The 19,646-nt window shown below is 42.1% G+C and overlaps 1 protein-coding gene across 9 annotated transcripts in view; it reads left to right on the top strand.

The window, feature by feature from the left end:
• magi2a (membrane associated guanylate kinase, WW and PDZ domain containing 2a) overlaps nucleotides 1-19,646 on the top strand; it is a 416,404-nt gene that overhangs the window by 128,459 nt on the left and 268,299 nt on the right. For 8 of the 9 annotated variants that reach the window (XR_005991556.1, XR_005991555.1, XM_041780617.1 and 5 more), the window contains exon 2: nucleotides 5,267-5,383. Coding sequence is in view for 6 of the 9 variants with exons in the window: in XM_041780617.1 (XP_041636551.1) it covers nucleotides 5,267-5,383 (117 nt within the window). In the remaining 3 variants the exon portion in view is untranslated. Of the gene's footprint in view, nucleotides 1-3,758; nucleotides 3,884-5,266; nucleotides 5,384-19,646 lie in introns of those variants that run through there. The other variant, XM_041780618.1, reaches the window with a different exon arrangement.

The raw sequence follows: 19,646 nt of genomic DNA, 5'->3' as shown, positions 1-19,646 counted from the left end.
CGTCATGAGATGGCTGATGAGGAACAACCTCAAGAGGGAAGAGCGAGAGAAGAGCATCACATCTGTTCGAATGACCTCCTTCACCCTTATGCGCCTCACTGACTCCAGACTAGCGAAGCTGCTGCAAGAGTTGTACTATCTTGCTCTGCTGTTTGCACACACACACTCATAGATTCTATTTTTGGATACACGGCCAAATATTGGGCCATACTGAAGAGAGCTGCAGTCACCGGTGTGTGCTCTAACGGCTGCTCAGTGCCAGTGAAGAGAAGAACCCCATTTGGGCTTATACTTTATTACTCTGGTGGATGCATACACTCTGTTCTAAACGATTGGTCAAGGCATTGTTCAGCCATCAACATGAAGTCAAAGTTTAAGCAGAAATAGAATGAATCTGATGAATTTGAAGGGGATAACTAAGCCAAAAGGTTGTGAAGAGTCAAGTTGGAGAGATGTATTCAGATGGGAAAATGATGTGAAATGTAAGACAGATGGATTTTTGACAGGAAGAAGAAGCAGAACTGGTGATCCTTGTCAGTCAAACATACCAGTAAAATCTGAACTATGAATATTTCCAGATCAGTGAACTTAACAGGAAAATCTGGTATGAATTTGATTTTACTGAATGACCAAAACTTGCACAACTTGGACTAACAGTCCCCTAAATGAAGCTTTACAAGTTCCCCTACTGACTGCCTACACTGTAGGTCATAAACCCTGCGTCCTCCATGTTAGCAGATGGGACATTAGTCAGACTTTAACATTACAGTACACGTCAAAAAAAATGTTTTAAATACCCGTTTTTTTGTTTGACATTACTTAGTTACCAGATGCAACTTTGCAAAGCTGATGGATTGGCCAGGTTCCATGCCTGTAATCATGCAAATCTATTTTGCAAAGCTAAAATCGAACACAATGGTGCCAGGTCTGAAAACAGACCTGACCAATCAGCGTCATTTGAGAAGAACAAGTTGAAAGCTACAGGTGGAGTTTAGTTGTATTTGAAGTCCAGCTTGGATTTAGCTATTGTAAAGCATCTGTTGTATCAGAAATGGTCCACAATTCTTTATTAGATAAAGAGAAAAGAACAGCTCTTCATAACACAAAAAAAGTGTTTTCACTCTTCTCCCAAGCAGCTGTGGCATGAGATTGCAATAGTTATGAGCGGGTTGTAGTTGTACTGTAACCCATTTTACCAGTGTTGTAGTAATAAGCTGAAAAATAGCTTAAAGTTTAGCGGCAGTTTAATCAGCCACATTTCTTTATTCAAACAAGTCACACTGCACACTTCTTTTGGCAGAGAAACGGTCCTGTCACCATCTAACCAGGCCCAAACAGTTCAGACGGAAGCTTTGTAAGATGGATTCACCAGTGAGAAACACGAAAACGGGCGAATCCATCTGCTTTACAAGGTTACTATTTTATAGTATCACATTGCATTGTCTGTATCATATCATATCCCTTTCTAGTTATCATGTTGCATCATATTGAATCGTTTCTGATCGGATCATCTCCCATGGTAGCATACATGGTAACGTCTCGCAAGGTAACATCTTGCATGATATTGTCTTGCATGGTAATGTCTCTCATTGTAACGTCTCACATGGTAACATCTCACATTGTAACATCTCGCGTGATATTGTCTTGCATAGTAACATCTCACCTGGTAATTTCTAGCATGGTAACGTCTCGCATGGTAACGTCTCACATGGTTACACCTTGCATGGTACCGTCTCACATGGTAACGTCTTGCATGGTTACACCTTGCATGGTAACATCTTGCATGGAAACATCTCGCATGATAACATCTCGCGTGATATTGTCTTGCATGGTAACATCTCACATAGCAATTTCTAGCATGGTAACGTCTTGCATGGTAATGTCTCGCATGGTTACACCTTGAATGGTAACGTTTCAGATGGTAACATCTCGCATGGTTACATCTCGCATGGCAACGTCTCGCATGGTAACTTCTCGCGTGGTAACTTCTCGAATGGTAATGTCTCACATGGTAATGACTCACATGGTAGTGTCTCACATGATAAGGTCTCACATGGCAACGTCTCACATGGTAATGTCTCGTATGTTACACCTTGCATGGTAACATCTCGCATGAAAACATCTCGCATGGTAACATCTCGCATGATATTGTCTTGCATGGTAACATCTCACATAGCAATTTCTAGCATGGTAACGTCTCGCATGGTAACATCTCGCATGGTTACACCTTGAATGGTAACGTTACACATGGTAACTTCTCGCATGGTAACGTCTTACATGGTAATGACTCACATGGTAATGTCTCACATGATAAGGTTCCCAAATGGTAACGTCTCCTTGGTAACGTCTCGCATGGTTACACCTTGAATGGTAACGTTTCACATAGTAACATCTCGCATGGCAACATCTCGCATGGCAACGTCTCGCATGGTATCTTCTCGCATGGTAACATCTCACATGGTAACAACTCACATGGTAACGTCTTGCATGATAACGTCTCACGTGGTAAAGTCTTCTTGGTATCGTCTCGCATGGTAACATCTCCCATGGTGAAGTCTCACATGGTAACGTCTTGCATGTTAATTTTTGCATTATATCACATCACATCATATCGTGCTGCTCCGTTTCTTATGATTTTGTATGGTATTGTATCATGTCATAAATGAAGAGCCAAGAGAAGATGGAAAGATGGGGAAAAATACAAAGATACCCCTTTAGGCACCATCCTATCCCACCCATCCCTGGTGGAGAGGCCTGCCAGCCTTTTTCTGGTTTGATATCATCAGATAGCTTTGATGGGTTTGATTTGGTACTGTTGGTGGTGAAACCAAGAAAGCTGAAGAATGTAAAGAGTATTGACCTTACTCCAGTCTTTTGAAGATTGAATTACAACCAAAGATAATCAAAAATAGAATTGTTCATTTACTTTAGTGCCACTGCACAGATATACTGTCTGCTCTTAGATGTATGAGAAACATTGCATAGAGAGTATGTCTTTTATAGCTCTGAATCCTGATACAACACCTATAAAATTTGACATTGTTGAGCTCCATTTTGATGTCCCTGCCTTTAAAGCCAAGCTTGCAAATGTTTATACAAGTGCATTAAAAATGCCATTACCAAAAGGAAAAGGGAGAAGAGAAGAAGCAGAAGGAGTGCATGACTGCAATGTGCAACAAATTGGGACACTAAAATTCACCGATAAGAAACAAAACCTAATTAGTCAGGATATCTCCTCAGCAGGAACGAGACGGCAGCTCATAGATGATGAGTTTCACCACGTGCTTGTTGATGGCGGTGGAAGGTCAGATCCAGGCCATGTGGAAGCTCTAAGCCGATGAGGGGAGGGGGGCTTGTGATATGACAGCGGGGATGGCTTTTAATCTGGAGGAGTCATTTTAAAACACATGCAGTTCTCTTTGCTGCAGATGGGGGGCGTCGTTGCACCTGAGAATCTGTCGGGATCCAATAGGAAAAAAGGGATCTCGGTGCTTTTGGTCCCTGCTGCCTGAGCCGCGCTTCTTCCTCGCTCACTCTCTCCCTCTCTCTTGCACACTTCTCCCCCCTTCCCCTTTTCTCTTTTCCCGCTCACACACGCGCTCCCTCCCTCTTTCGCCTCGGCGTCTCTCAGTCACTCGTTCCTCCTGCGCTCTCCTGTTTCATCTCTCCTCCGTGGAGTGTAAAGGAGAGCTGATTCAGAACCTGGACTGGCTGACAGAGTTGGGGGGGGGACCTGAGGGACATCCGGACCGGAGTGTGGGATTCAAGGAGGACGAGGTTTCCTTTGGAGGAGATTATTTCTTCATTTGCATCATAAAAAAAAAAACCTGTGGACTCTTTTTCTGACACTATACCGGCTGCTAGACTGCTGCCTGCACAAGAGGTGCCATTAAGTGTGTTTCTATATGTGGGATTCATGAGTCTGCTCACCTTTTCAGTATGCACATTCATTGCCTTTCTCGTCTTTTCTCATGCTAATGTAAATTGGCTGGTCGTGCCGCTCCAACATCCCTGACAGGGGCGCAGATGGAGCCGGTATCTGTAATTCAGGTTTTGCACGATTATAACGCAGCGCTCTGTGAATTAGTTCAGCTCTGATGGATTAGTGCATGCATGTGTGAGACTGGGACGTTACCACCACTATCTACTGAATAATAGATCCTTAGATATGACAGAAAACTTCCCAAACTGGGTTATTCTTAAAGCTCATCATCTCATAGGTGCATCTTTCTGCTTGGATGTGACATGTGTGGTTTTCGGTGTATCATTAGAGAGCCTTTGGGAGAAAGAAGAAGAAGGGGAAGAGGGCTGGGAGGGGGGTAAATGCAATTTGGCACGGTGCCAAGTTTTAAAGAAAAGGATCTTGAAGGTTAGGCGAACGTCTCCACATCCTCTCTGCTGCTGCTCGGCTCTGGCGTGTTGCTTAAAGAAGCGGCATCATGAGGAATCCCTTAAGTAACGTCAGACGACTGCCCCCACCTCCTCCTCCTCTTCCTCATCCTCTCATCCATCCTGTCCTGCCTCCATTCGTGCCAGAGTCGATAGATGGAGTATTTGTTGGAGGGGACGACTGGAGTTGTTTTAGCTGGCTGCCCCCCCTTATCCTACTCCCTCCCCTACTCATGGGATTTGCCCTTGCTTCCATCCCCTACCTCTGTCGCTTCCTCCATCACTTTAATTTTAATTCATCCTACCTCCTGCTGAGCAAGCGAGATTTACTGGTTTTAAAGTGGGAGTTCATCCATGCAAAGAACTGGGACTACTGGATGGAGCGAGGGGAGTAAAAATAGCCCTCAAGGGAGAGTCAACTGTGATTTATATGTAGACATTTCCACACACGTGTTGGGCGGCCGCTCCAATTAACACCTCCACCAATCCGTAGCCATGCTTGACAGGTGCTGAGCGCCACGGAGGGCAGGGTGTCTTCATTAGCCGTGTTTGTTTGTGCGGATTTAGCGAATTCAAATATTTTGCTGTGGTTTTCCAGAGATTTCTGGGTCATTTGTCGCTGCAGTGTTTTCTTGGAAGTTTGGTAATTGCAAAAACAAACACAGTGAGTGAGTCAGGCTATTTCCCCCCCCTTCTCTGTAATTCACAAACACATCCAGCTGTCCCCATTTCAAAACATGAGCTGAGGTTTTTTTTTTTTCTTCCTTCCCTCGAGCAATTCCTTCACGTCTTTACACAGCCTTTCCTGTCACAGTGATTGATGTGATGGAGGAGGTTGGATTGTGATTACTCACTCTTGTACCTTGTGTTCCTCCAGGGGGCGTGATAGACAAGGACCTGCGCCACTACCTCAACCTGCGCTTCCAGAAAGGCTCGGTGGACCACGAGCTGCAGCAGATCATCCGGGACAACCTCTACCTCCGCACCGTCCCCTGTGAGTTACCTTTTCACTCGCTTTGCCTTCCGAGTGCGGCCTTATTACCTCTTCTGTCCTCCTTAGGTGGTCCCTAGACGTTCAGGTGTCCCTCAGGGTTTGCTGTGTGGCAATGTGTTTGTGGTGATTACATTAAGACTTTAAATCTGGAAAGAAACACTAAAATAATGCCCCTGTACTACCCAATACTCAGAGCTCCTTTGGTGGGTGAAGCTCCAAAAACACCATGTCCTTCAAATCTCACAGTGCAACCTAATAGAAGCCCTGGATGCAGCTTCCCTGCTCCAAAATGTCAATAAATCCATTGCCTCCAGTTTCTAAGCATGTTTAAGATACAGACTGCCTCAGTGATATGAACCTTTTTACTCTAAAGTAAGCTTTAAAGGCTTGTAATGGCAGTTGCCATGTTGGGAATGCTATCTCCACCTAACTTTAGATCAGTCTAGAAGCAGGTAGAGAATAGGAGCTGAGGAGGGCCATTAGCTGAGTGGCAAAAATGGTAATCAACCCCCACTGTAAGATCATAACAAGTTGGAAATACTCAAAATATTTGTCATAGCTGATTATGTTAAAGTTTTAAAGTGTTGGAAATGCATTTTTTTTTTAAATATAGCTTTTAAATATTTTAGAAAGGTGCACTTTAACCCAGAAACTACCCTTTCACCAGTGTTAATTTTGGCAGCTATTTTTAATTTTAGTCTTTGTTTTAGTACTTAAAATGAAATGTATTTCAGTTTTAGTCACATTATAGTCATTTCTATCCTTTTTAGCCTAGTTTTAGTCAACATTTTAGTATGTACTTTTAGTCCAAGCATTTATTTTCTTGCCTAAATCTGGCACCAAATCATGGTAGTGTGTTCTCTGCTCTCTGCCAAACTTGGGGTCCCTGCCTTCTACTACTGAGAGGCAGGATAGATACAGCTGCATTATTTTTTGACAGATTTACCACCAGTAGAGAAACATCACGGATTTTGAATGTCCGACGAAAACTACATTACATTTTAGTCCAGTTTTAGTCATCTTGATGAAAACTAAACTTACTTGTTGTGAGTTTTAGTCATCACAGATCTATTTTTGTTAGTTGTAGTCTAGTTTTTGTCATGGAAAAAAAGGCTGCCAATGAATAGTTTTAGTCATAGCTTTAGTCTTTCACAGAGTGCACTACATTATCCTTGCTATGTAGGCGATGGTCCCTACAGCTTTAACTCAGATAGTAACTTCCCTCATGGTGCAAAGTGTCTAATACCCAAAGGCATTATGGCAAAACTATGCAGATTAAGAGATGATTGTTAAATAATTTGAGTACAGTGACAAAAAAATATCAAGTGATCAAGAGGTGTTTACTTAAAACTAAAATTGTGTTCTATCAAGTAAGAAAAATATAGCTGAATTAGCTTTTCTGGGAGGAAGGAGTGGATATGGTGAGTAAGCACAGCTTAGGGTGCTGCTGAAGGGTTGCCACTAGCCCCTGGTCATAATGTGGATGTCCCATGGGCCAGAAAACCACTGGTTGTCTTCAGACAAATCACCAGGGGTTAAAGGCCTGGACAAAAGAAATGGGGTCGTGCTTGACTTTGGCTGTGAGCGACACATGTTGACGCGTCAGGCTTGACTGTGGCCCCCCCCATCCACCCTGCTCCAGCCCTGGGTTGCGGCTCATCAGGCCCCACGATAAATCCTTAGTGCCCTACACGCCTATGCAGATGACTGTATATTCATTCTGAATATTATGCAAGTGGCAACCTCTGTGGTTGAGAAATGAAGCCAATGTGGAAGTGTGAAAAACTGCAGTTTCTTAAGTGTCCACTAGAGGCTGCCTGCAGAAACACTCAGTCACATAAACCTCCATGTTAATATGCCCATCTTTACAGGGGAAATAAACATGTTTACAGCCTGGTTCATAAAGGGATTTTGGGTGGAATATTTAATGCCTGTTTGGGCACACATTACAGAGGAGTTTTGTATTAGTCAGTATAAAAAAGGACATTATCTCATGCCTAATTAAGGGCATGGCTGGCAGGATTTCATGCCCTTGTTGACAGGGACAGGGAACAAAAGGCCCACCTCAGCTCAACCTCTTTGTCTGATACAAGGTTGATTCAAAGTTAATTTCAGACAGTGTTTTCAATATGGCAGCCGTTATGGATGGCCCCCAGAGCCCCTCAATATCCAAACAGCTGATGTCACTCAGGCTTTGTTCAATATTTTGTACAGTCGAAATGTTTGTTGTAGCTAATTAGTTAAAAGTTTATTTTGAGTATTACTCAAGTCAAAGTTTTATTTTCCTTTAGGTCTTTGACATATTTTAATTTTCAATGGTCATACCACCCAAAGTAAGCTAATTTGATTGACTTCAAGTAACAAAGACTAAAAGGTGGAACAGAGTTCAGTACATCACCCTTTCCATGTTGGAGTTGGACTTCCCTAACTCAGAGGGTAACTTCACTCATGGTGCAAAACTGTCTTTTGCCCAAAGTTATTCAGGGACAACTCTTCAGTTTAAACGATGATTGTCAAATATTTGAATAAAGTGACTAAAAATGTGTTTTATCAACTCAGAATGATGGATTTGAAAAGGCTATTTTGAACTTTTAAGCTAGCACAACTCAATTTTTAGCAACCTTGTACTGTTTTGTCTTCCACAGTTCTTCAACCTAGTCATTTTAATCCCACTAGAAAATACTGAAAGAAACATCTCTTTTTTTTGTCCCTTCAAATTGTTTGGCAAACTTCCTGGTGGGCAGAAACACTGGCCAAGAGGAAGTTGTTTTCCTGTCACCATGCATGGTCATTTTTTGTAAATGCATTATTGCAACAAAGTTCAATCTGCTGTGAAAGGGAGTCCCAAAATCCCCAAATCACTAAAACACAAATCTGCTGAATAGCTTTTTCTGATTGGTTTGGAACGCTCTGGAACAAGCATTTTGTTGCAAGTTACCGCAAAGATATTGACACACAGCAAACCTGAGCAGCAAAAACAGCTCCGGTTGCTTCCTTCTGCTGAAGGGGAAAGTTGTTAGATGTCTTGACCTGAGGGCAGCGGGATGCCAGTATGAGCACAGACAGAGGAGCAAGGGGGTCAATGGGGCAACTAAAAACGGCAAATCTGGCCATTTATTGTGGATTCCAGCAACTTGTATTGCATTTTAAAGAAGTGTCAAGGCTGAAACATGCTTTTATTGTGATTCTCTCCTTTCTTTGCTGCTATAAGCTTTGATATAGATTGAAATTTGTTTGCTTTGCTGATTGGTTTGCTGCTGAAGTGTTGGTTTGATTCTTAAAATGAAGTGTTGACTGCAGGCTTGTGTAATAAGCTGCATTAACTGCATCACAAGAGAGACGTAGCAGAGCATCTAAATGAGGTGATATGAAGATTCAGAGGTATGGACACTTCAGGTCTTAAAGCTGTTTTTGTTTGGCTCTCATCAGGATTTTCTTGCCCTCTGTGCCTTCATCAGGTTTGATTTTCTGATGTTAAATCCATATCCTCCTGATTCTAATTTGCCACGTGTTTGCTGAACACCACAATCAGTCAATATGCTGTGATTTTAAAGGTGTTCTTGTGTCTTATCTCTGCACAGTGTTTGTGTGTTAGCTCTGCATTAGCCTCATCGTGCCATTAGGCCCAGCTGTCTGGTGGCCAACTCTCCCCTGAATCCTTAATGGAGGCGCTTTTTTCATGGCCAGGAGCAGGCAGATTTTCACCGGTGCCTCCCTCTTTCCCCGTTTCCCTCTCTGCACACAACAGCAGCTATTTGTTTGCAACAGGAGCGTAATTTTCTCTGATAACTGCTCACAGAGGCTGCTAGCCGGGGAGGCATCGCAGATAGAGAAGGGGTGTGGGGGTGGGGGGTAGTAAATGGGAGAACAAATATAGGGAGAGGGATACAAAAGGGAAAGAAAGGAAAGCATGATGAGAAGACACAGGCTATGATAACCATGTAAGTAAATGGAGTGCAGATAAACTGTTGCACGGAAAGAGAGGGAGTAAAGGGAGGTTAATTTGTGCATTAATGAAGCAGTGACAATGAGCCTCAGTGCTGCTCAGAGGAAGAGGCTGAGTCAGGAATGAGCTGGGCTGTTTATATATGAGCTCATGGATGGAAAGATCTATATTTGGTATACAGTGCAGTTCCTGATGCCTTTTTATTTTTATATTTGTCTCACTCAAATGTTTCAGATCATCAAATAGTATTAGACATGGATAACTTGGGTAAATAGACAATGCAGCTTTTCTGTGATGATTTTATTTATTAAGGGGAGAAAAGCCATTAAACCTACCTGGCCCTATGTGAGAGTGATTGCCCCCTAACCCTACTAACTGGTTGTGCCACACATGGTGGCAACAACTGCAAGCAAGCATATGTTCATATCTCTGTGATATATCTTCCACTCTGTTTTGCAGAATTGTTTCAATTCAGCCGCATTGGAGGGTTTTCGAGAATGACTGGCCTGTTTAAGGTCGTGCCGCAGCATCTCAACCTGATTCAAGTTCATCTTTGACTAGACCGCTCCATTTTGTGTTTTTTCAGCCATTCAAAATTGACCTTAACTGAGTCAAGTGAGGTCTGCAAGTCTTTAGATGTTCTCGGTTCTTTTCTGACCTCCTGGATAAGTTGTTGTTGATGTGCTATTGGAGTAATTTTGGTAAGCTAGCCACTCCTGAACCTGAGAAGTTTCACCACTGTGTGAAGTTTTCTCCATTTGTGGATAATGACTCTCCTTTTTCAGCTCACCACATACTGGGTGCCCAGTACCCAGTGGGCTGGTCCAGAAGCTTGGAGTGACTGCATGTGTCATGGAAGGGCCGGCTGGGAGTATACCTGGATGATGGCCATCATGGGGCCATAGTAGTAGAGGACCAAGATGCAATAAAATGCCAAATCGGCATAAGCTCCTCACTCCTCTTTGAGTGATTTTGGTAGCCAGCTACTCTTGAGAAGGTTGAGTGCTGTTACAAGTTCTCTCCATTTGTGGATAATGGCTCTCACTGTGGTTGGCTGAGTTGCTATGTATCCCTTTCCAGACTGATAGATGTCACTGACTTTGTTTCTAGATTGTGGCATGATGAGTAGGTTTTCGAGATCTTTTTGCATAGTTTTGGAGCATAAACAGCTAGTTCTACTCCAGATTTAACGGGACACCACCTTCCAAATAGTTCGGCTGTAGTCTCATCAGTCCAACTGAGGCAAGTGAGGCTTGCAGATTTTTAAATGTTGTTCCACGTCCTTTTGTGCTCTCCTAGAAAAGTCATTGATGCACTTTTGGAGTTATCCTGGTTGGCCAGCCATTCTCAGAAAGGTTCAGCCCTGTTCCAAATTTTCTCCTTTTGTGGATGATGGCTCTAATGGTGGTGCTGGAGTCTTTCCCATTGTTAGAAATGGCTTTGTATCCTTTCAGACTGATGGATGTCAATCACTTTGTGTCATTTTTGTCTAATATTAATTCCTGATATTAATATTAGGAATTGAACTTTTCTCTTCATTTGGTTTCTTTTTGACAGTGTGGCTCTGGATCCAAATGTGGCTCTTTTTTGATGATCTGTGGCTCTTTTATGTGTTAATTTGAAATATTATTCACCCAGAAAACCTTCAAAAGGGAAACTTTGACCTCAGAAATTATCCATTGCAAGTCACATTAATCAGTTTGTTTGCCCTTCCTTATACAGTTGACTTTAATTACCAACTTTTATTTTTTGTCCGTACATTTCCATTGCCCTTATTTGCATTTGTTAGCCACTTTTAATCAATTTTTACTGCTTTAAGCTCACTTTTGTCACTTCGTTTGGCCACTTTTGCCACTGTTATCCAGGTTTGCCCCTTTTTCCGCAGTTTTTGACTCTTTTATCCTGTTTTTTGGCTATTTTTGGCCACTTTTCACACATTTAAGCTGTCTTTTGCCACTTTTTCCCAATTTTTTTTCCACTCTTTGCTGCTTTTTGCCCATTCTCCCACCTCTGGCTGCCTGGTACCCATGTTAGTCACTTTTTACTCATTTTTTTTGTCATGCTTTTGCCACTTTTTGACCATTTTTGCCACCTGTAACTCATTTTTGTGTCACTTCTCACCCAAATTGTGCCACTTTTCTGCCCTTTTGCCTCTTTTTCTCCACATTTTTGTCACTTTTTACCCCTATTTGCCACTTTTTGACCATTTTGCCCCCTTAAGCTAATTTTATTGCCACTTTAACCCCTTTTTTCCACATTACACCACTTAGATTGTGACTCTTGCAAAGGTATTTTTCAACAATTTGCCTCTTTGGTTGAGCAAGGTTGAGTAACGCAGCTCTACTCCATGGAGTCAATGTTGGATGACCTAAATGCTCTTGTGCACCCACCTTGACCTGAACTCTCTAGATAAAAGGTCAAATACAAAAATAAAGTTACTTGACATTTACCACAGGGAGAAACTGATGGCTTGATGGATAGATGGAGTGGCAGGTATACACCTGATTAGATACAATGAAAACAAGCTGATGCTTAGGGACACTGACTACATTGTAGCTGTACAGGCCTTGAAGCTCTTTTCTTCAAAACCAATTTCTATTTATAGACTGCTTTTGGGATCAGTGAATACAACTATCAAGCTTTGTAGAACACTCACTAAAGGCGTCATTATCAACCAGTGCCAAGGCCAAAATCTCTCCCATGAACAATGACACAACAGAGTACTTTAGTTATCTTGTACCTGTATCTAAAAAGACAAGGATGAGGCCACTTGACTTGTCACACATCGCGCTTAGAGCAGAATGGCCAAGGTACAGCACTTTGATGTCATTACTTATCTAACTTTCTTTTCAAAAGAACTTGTCATGCATTAAATCACAAGTTTCAGGGTCTAGATTTAGACCCTATGCCAACAAAAAGACCCTTTTTGTATCTTATTTCCCTAGAAGCTGTATAAGCAAAGTTCAATCTACAAAATATCTCCAAATGGTCGTCTTGTGACTGCATCTTTCATTATAAATGGGGAGTTAATTTTGGAGATGCACCAACTGTAGAAATCAGGGTAGATACTGATTATTAAAGGCTAATTAAGCTGATAGTCCAATGTCCCATATGGATGTTTTTTTAGTTTCTTCCTTTGGTAAACGACTCCCACTATGCCAGTATGTTCTCTGATGTCTGACCATAAATAAACAGATTGATGTTTGTCCAACAACTTCTTCTGCTCAGTGAAACATCTCTTGTTTGATTGGTCACAACAAATAAACACTGGCCACTGATATCTGTTGAAAAATGCCAGCAGTATTGCCGACATTTGTCAACAGAGCTGGTATCAGTTGATTCTGACGTTGATGGCTGGTTTTAAAAAAGTGGCATCATGGGGTTTCCATAAAAAACAGTTGTATGGAATCATATTTATGTTCAATATACTTGGTCCAATTTTGCAATGCCAACTGAGAAACATTTGGAATAGATTTTGTACTTCTGGATTTTTTGGCGTAGTTTTGGTCTTGTTGTGCAAATGTTGCAAGGTTCAATTCTAAGCTAGATATCTTATCATGGTAGAAAAAGGCCATGTTAATGCCAGGTATAAATCCACACAGAACACATAACTTGCTTTTGAACACTACCCATTAATCAATGTTTGTTTAGACATCACTGCAAATTTACCAGAGAAAGCTAATGGACTCTGTTGTCCCTGGGCAGTTTGTATCAAATTAGAGGCTAATGTCTTGGACACATTGCTTCAGCAATCACTCCAAAGCAATTTAACACATGACATCAATAGATTACAGCCCAATATTGGATCTTTGAGGCCAAGATTCCACTTTTACTGGGGAAAAAATGCTTTTATTTTAAGGCCAAAAAATTGCTTTTTAAATGATATGTTCTGTTGGTTTGCTCACAAATGCCAATCTGGAAACTATAAGTCATCAGCAGACATACACTGGCCCCAAGCTTTCAACAACATTTTGGAGTGTTTTAAGGGAGTTTGTACTCATTTATTCTGTAGAGCGTTCATGAGGTCAGGCACTGATGTTGGTCAAAAAGGTCTGGTTCGTGGGAGTGCAGATGGTCGAGTGGTTTGAGGCGCTACCCATCCACTATCCACTGTCCTTCCTCTATCAAATAAAGGCATGAAAAGGCCCAAAAATACATCCTGAAAAAAAAAGCCTGGTTCGCAATCACCATTCTAGTTCATCCCAAAGGTGCTTGATGGAGTTGAGGTCAGGGCTCTGTGTGGGAAAGTAAAGTTCTGCCACATCCCATTTCAAACCATGTCTTTAAAGTCCTTGCTTTGTGCCCTGGGGCACAGTCATGTTGGAATAGAAAAGAGCCTTTTCCCAAACTGTTGCCACACAGTTGGAAACATAGCATTGTCCAAAATGTCTTGGTTTGTGAAGCATTAAGATTGCCCTTCATTGGATATAAAGGGCCCAAATGATGAAAACCAGCCCCATACCATTATCCCTCCTTTACCAAACTTCATAGTTGGCACACTGCAGTCAGGCAGGTAATGTTCTCCCAGTATTCATCAAACCCAGACTTGCCATTCTGACTGCCCAATAGAGAAGTGTGGTTTGGCACTCCAGCTTTTGTGTTTACATTGATGCCAGTGGAAGTTCAGAATTTTTCAGCTTTGGTTTCAGTTAAACATTGGCGACTATCTTGCACCATGTGCCATAGCAGTCGTTGAACCTGATCTGTGATTTTACATGGTCTTCTGCTTTGTGACTAAGTTGCTGTTGTTCCTGAATGCTTCCTCTTTCTAGTCTAATTGTAAGTCAGTCTTTTCTGACCTTTGGCGTCATGACGTTTGAGGAGTTTGATGACAGTTTTAGAAATGCTTGGAACCCATTCGCTTCAGTTTTTTATCCATGAACAGGACTATGAGGAGCTTTGGCAAGTGTAAAGCTAGATCATTACCTTTGTCATCCAGTTTCTTGGTTCCCTTTATGGCGTTTAGACTCAGAGAAAGTCTACAATGCTGGCTTTTCTTTATAAGAGCCAAGGAAAAAATGAGCAAACTTTTGGCATCCATGCTGCTGTTGCCTTGCAATGATGTTCCCATACGGTTGCCAACAACAGGCAGACTTACCCATTCATGATTTTACAAAATGACTTCACGACTTTGAGTTCCATTTCAGGGCCGCATGTCCTCTTAGAGCTTACGAAGACCCTAACGTCCAGTACCTTTGAGAGGCCCTTATCAGCCTGTGGTAATGGCCTGTGGAAATATCAGTGGTGCCAGACTTTACTCGTGATTACAGGTTTGGTACACAACTAGCCATGTCTTAAGCTTTGTGTAATTGTAGATTGTGCCCTCTCTTATGATGCAACTGGCAGCACTCACATCCTTGCCTTGGTGCTACCTCTTTTTGACCCAGTTAAGGAGGGGTCCACCTTTGTACATGACTGGAAGGCAACCAATTTAAACGACCGCATGTGGAGTATACAAGGCTTGGATTCTGATTTCATCTCAGTCAGGTGACATCCATGAAAGGTCAACCCATTAAGAATCCGACGGCATTGTCTATTTTATGCATTCATATAAAGATCATATGTTAATACCAGGTGTAAAAAGCACCACATGTGGACAGATTATGTAGAAATTAAGACATAAAAGAAGAAAAACCCTTGCAAATGGATATCTGATGAGATCTATGATAAGTGATAAATCTAAGTGTGCCTTCAGGGCCGATACAGCAAAGAGAATTATAAGTTATAGATGTGAAGCGGTTCATTGCAGCATTTTAAACATAACCTTTGAGTGGAAGACATCTTTGAGGGGAGATGAAGGCTAACGGGCAGACAGTCAGAGAATCGCCAGCGCACATACCAATCCAGGATCTTGGGGCAGTTAAGGCCGTGCCAGCTCTTAGACAAATTGCCTGGTTGAAATCCAAGGTCAGAGCGTTAATAGCCTGAGCCCATGTGAAATCAGGCCTATCGTCTGGTAATCCACACAGATTTGATGGGGGAGATAGAGAGCGGAGAGGAATGGGGGTGTGTGGCGAGTCTATATGGCTAAGTGGGCTACACAGATTGGGCATGGTTGAATTATTTAGGTAGCACTGGATGGGAAAGATGGCAATTAAGTGTATAGATTTTTATCATCTGACTTTTACACTGTTGAAGACACTTATTTATGTAGTGTGCTTCCATTTATAGCCTGTGGAGCCAAGAGGAAAGATGTTTATGATCTAATTTGTTTGACTTTGCGTGCATCCTAAGAATAACTAACTTTAATGAATGGCAAGCTATCTGAATAATAAAAGCAAGCGATGAGGTGACTAAGTTTATTGGGTTCCTTTTACTCGTTCTACTTTTGTACCTTTCTGAGATATACTTGGTTGCCCTTTATTGTTTTAAAATATGGCTGTTCCTCCTTCACTCATCTTCACATTGTTCTCCCTCGACACAGTAAAGCACTTAGCCCGGAGTGGTGTGTGGTGTCTGTCTCGGAGTGCGAATGATGAAGCTCATGATTAAGAGGTGAACCACGGGTAAAAAGGTGAAGCGGGTGTCTCGCTTACATATCTCTCAACTCTCTCAGAATGACAAAGGAATGTACGCCACTCAAGTCAGAGATCCATCTGAAGTATATCCCTGTTTTAACGCCCGATGCACAATCTGTAGTCCATGTGATGGATGGGGAATTTATGGCCCTATAAATATCATCCATTTCCAACAAAACAAGAAGGTTCTGAGTTCAAAATGCTAGTTGGCTGAGTGAAGTTTACAGGTTTTCCTTGGCTTACTCCCCACAGTCCAAAGACATGCCAATTAGGCTAATTAGTAGCTATGAGTTGCTGTAGTTGTGAGTGATTCTGTCTCAAAGTGTCAGCGCTTTCATTGACTTGTGAGAGTGATCCTTGCTTTTCATTTAATGGGATCAAACATAAACCATTAGCTGTTGGCAATGGGTGATGGATAGGTGGATTATTCCCTCACAGATGCCTGCAACTGAGCATAAATGTCAAGTCAAAGTCAGTGTAAAGCAAAACTCTTCTGAGGCTAATGTGATTTTCACCTGTGAATGCTTGTAAGGGTCAAGCAAAGGGATTTTCCTTACCACTAATTCTATGAATTTAACGTGGAAATTTAAATTCCTAGAAGTTCACAAGTCTAAAGATTAGAAAACAATCAAAAATTTAGCATATGGCATTAGCCCACGGCCATATAATTGAGATCAGCTAATCTCATGCAAGCCCACTTACACTACCTTTTTAAACTTCTCTAGCTAGGCTATTCTTTGCTGCTCCATTTGAAAGCCCCTTTTCCCAACCCTCCTCCACCCCAGCTCCTCCTTTCAGCTTCCGACTTAATCCTTCTATTGTCAGGAATGCCTGCCCTGCTCTGGGGTTTATTGCTGCGTCTCTCCCTGCCTCAGGCTTTTCTTGTGAGCACAGGAAAGGCAGGAACATGTGCAGTTCCTTCTTGATGCTTTCCATGTAGGCTCGTGGAGCAGCAGGGGGGATCCTAGAAAAGCCACACTGCCAAATATAGAGATGAAGTGTGAATTAATGACTAATGGTAAAGAAAATTTTGACTGAACTGAGCTTAAGGAATTGGACGGGGCTAAAATGTGTGACGTTATTCAATTTGAAGTACTCTATAGGTAAACAATGTCTGCATTAGAGACAAATACCATATGTCAATGCTGACTTTGTTACCTATTCCAGTCATGTGGCTGTATGAGAGTTTAATTGAACCATTTGACCGGAGCTACATTTAACCATTTAGCCAGTTGCTAAATGCTAGTTGCATGCATCCCTTGCTTGGACACATTACTTCTTACAAGCATTGCAAATCTACATTACTAAAAACAAATACAATTTAGTTATTAATTTGCACTTTATGCTGCTATCTATGTATATTCTGCTCTTCCTGTGCCTACAGGGAAAGCATGAGGCAGGAAGAGAAGCAGCAATAAACCCAGAGCAGAGCATGTAACAAAATAATGACAAATATTATCTCAAATGTAGAATAAAGGAGGAGCTGGGGTGGAGGAGGATTGCAAAAAGTGGCTAGCAGAGGGAACAGCAAAGCGTAGCCAGGCTGAATCAGCTTAGATATGGCAGTATGAGTGTGATTAGCCAAAAGCCTGCTTAGAAGCAAATCAGCTGGCTGTTAGCTGATGAGGGCTTAATTGAGGTCAGCTGATCTCAATTACATGGTAGCACTTGACACCATGGCGTGATGCAATACACTTAATCTTTGATTGCTTTCTCACCTTCAGACTAATGGACTTCTACGAATTCAAATCTCCACTTTTAAATCATGGAAATCCAATGCAGAATAAAAGAGAAGCTGGGGTGGAGGAGGGTTTCGAAAATTGGCTTGCAGAGGGAGCAACAAAGCATAGCCAGGCTAGACAGCTTAAAAAAGACAGTATGAATGTGATTCGCCAATAGCATGCCTAGAAAAATCAACTGGCTGCCAGCTGATCAGGGCTCACGGGAATCAGCTGATCTTGATCACACGGCAGCACTTGACACCATGGCGTGATGGTATACACTCCATTTTTTTTATTTTTTTCTCACCTTTAGATTTGTGGACTACTACAAATTTAAGCTTCCTCTTTAAAAGCATGGGAATTAGGAATGCAGGATAAAGGAGGAGCTGGGGTGGAGGAACGTTGCAAAATGAAGCTAGCAGAGTCGGCAGCAAAGTGTAGCCAGGCTAGAGCAGCTTAAAAAAAAAGTGTGATTAGCCAATAGTGTGCTTGTAAACGAATCAGCTGGTTGTCAGCTGATTAGGTCTTGTATTAGATTAGCTCATCTCAATAATATGGCAGTGCTTGACTCCCTCAGTGGAAAGCTAGAGGTTGGGAAACTTTAACTTTGAGGGCTTTTAGAAAGGTTGAATGAGTCAATGCAAAGGCCCTCCATTTAAACCTTTATTGATGGCAGGGACAGATAAACAGAAGAATGGCGTGCAGCAATATCCTAAATGGTCTGATGTAGCTTTGGCCATGAAACATATGGTTCTATCCCTGATGCCTGCTAGTTTTGTTTTGTGCGGAGTATCACCGAAACACAATGGCAACCAATCACCCTGCACCATGATGCTTTTGGCTCCATTGTTAACAGCCCGGCTGCCATGTTAAAAGGAACAAAGTGGTTTGATAGCAGAAAAGAGACTCTTAAACACAACCTCTCAGTGAACATCAGCTAATGGAGCCTTAAAGTTTATAAAGGGTGTGATTGGATGTTCCCACATCTGTCTTTAAAGTGTGTGAGTGCGTGTCTGTTTCACCGCTCTGCATGCTTCCAGCTCCTTTACGTTCATGCATGTGTACAATTGTGCTTTAGCCTTTACACGCATGCACAAACAACATATGCCTTAATGGCAGGAAGTGGTGGTGGAGGCTGGGAGTTAATGGGTAGTTTGATGCCTGCAGGGGGCATTGAGTTTGCGTTAATAGCTGGGGCAACTGTGCACAACACTGATGGTGTTTAATAATGAGAGAGAGGCTGCAAGTCCATCTGTCTGCACACAGTTGTTGGTTTGATCATGTTGGAGTCTCGCGGCAAATCAGGAAATATGAATCTCTGTATTGTACACTCTTTTTTTCTGCTCCGCTGGACCATCCTTATCTAAACTCTTCTGGAAGCATCAGTTTGTGCCAAAAACCAAACATCTGACTCGGTGCATTTCTTTTTATTCTGCACAAATGTGCAGAAAAGTCTGAATTTGTATTACTAAATGCAAAAGTAGAGCCCAGTTTTTAATGGAATGCATGCATCTGATCCTCCTCTTCTCCCTTAGTTTTTCTTTTTTTCTGTTTAAAATCCCAAAGTCTGACAAATGACAGTAATAATCAGGATAATAAAAAAGACTAACGGCTCCCGGGTGCCCCTTTATTCATCACTTAGCATCCTTGTAAAAAACACCAATAAACACGCCAAGTGTGAGCCTCTCAGATGCTGGAGGGGCCTCACGCGGAGCTCCAAGCTGAGGATCCAGTCAAATGAAAAGCAGGTTGAGGCTTTTTAGATCCAGGCGCTTTGAGCTGATGTAGATTTGTCGGCAGATTTCATGTTTAAAAAAAATCACCAAATGTTTGATTCGTCGTGTTTTTATTTGTCTTTTCATATTCCTCCGTCTGACAAAAAGGTGGAGTGAAATCAGACAAACACCTTTAGTCAAAGCTCACTTCCCCTCATCCCTCCCTTTGCTCTCTTTTCTCTTTATTTCCTCCCCTCATTGACTCACTGGAGGCAGGGTGGGGTTTCCATGGCAACTGTTTCCACTCCCCCCATCTGCGTCAAAGGGCTCGACGACTTAAACTCTCATCCCGCTTTCTTTTCC

Source organism: Cheilinus undulatus, linkage group 23 (assembly GCF_018320785.1).
Source record: "Cheilinus undulatus linkage group 23, ASM1832078v1, whole genome shotgun sequence".
NCBI lineage: Eukaryota > Metazoa > Chordata > Actinopteri > Labriformes > Labridae > Cheilinus > Cheilinus undulatus.
Note: the sequence above shows the minus strand (reverse complement) of the source record. Positions and strands in the feature narration are given on the sequence as shown.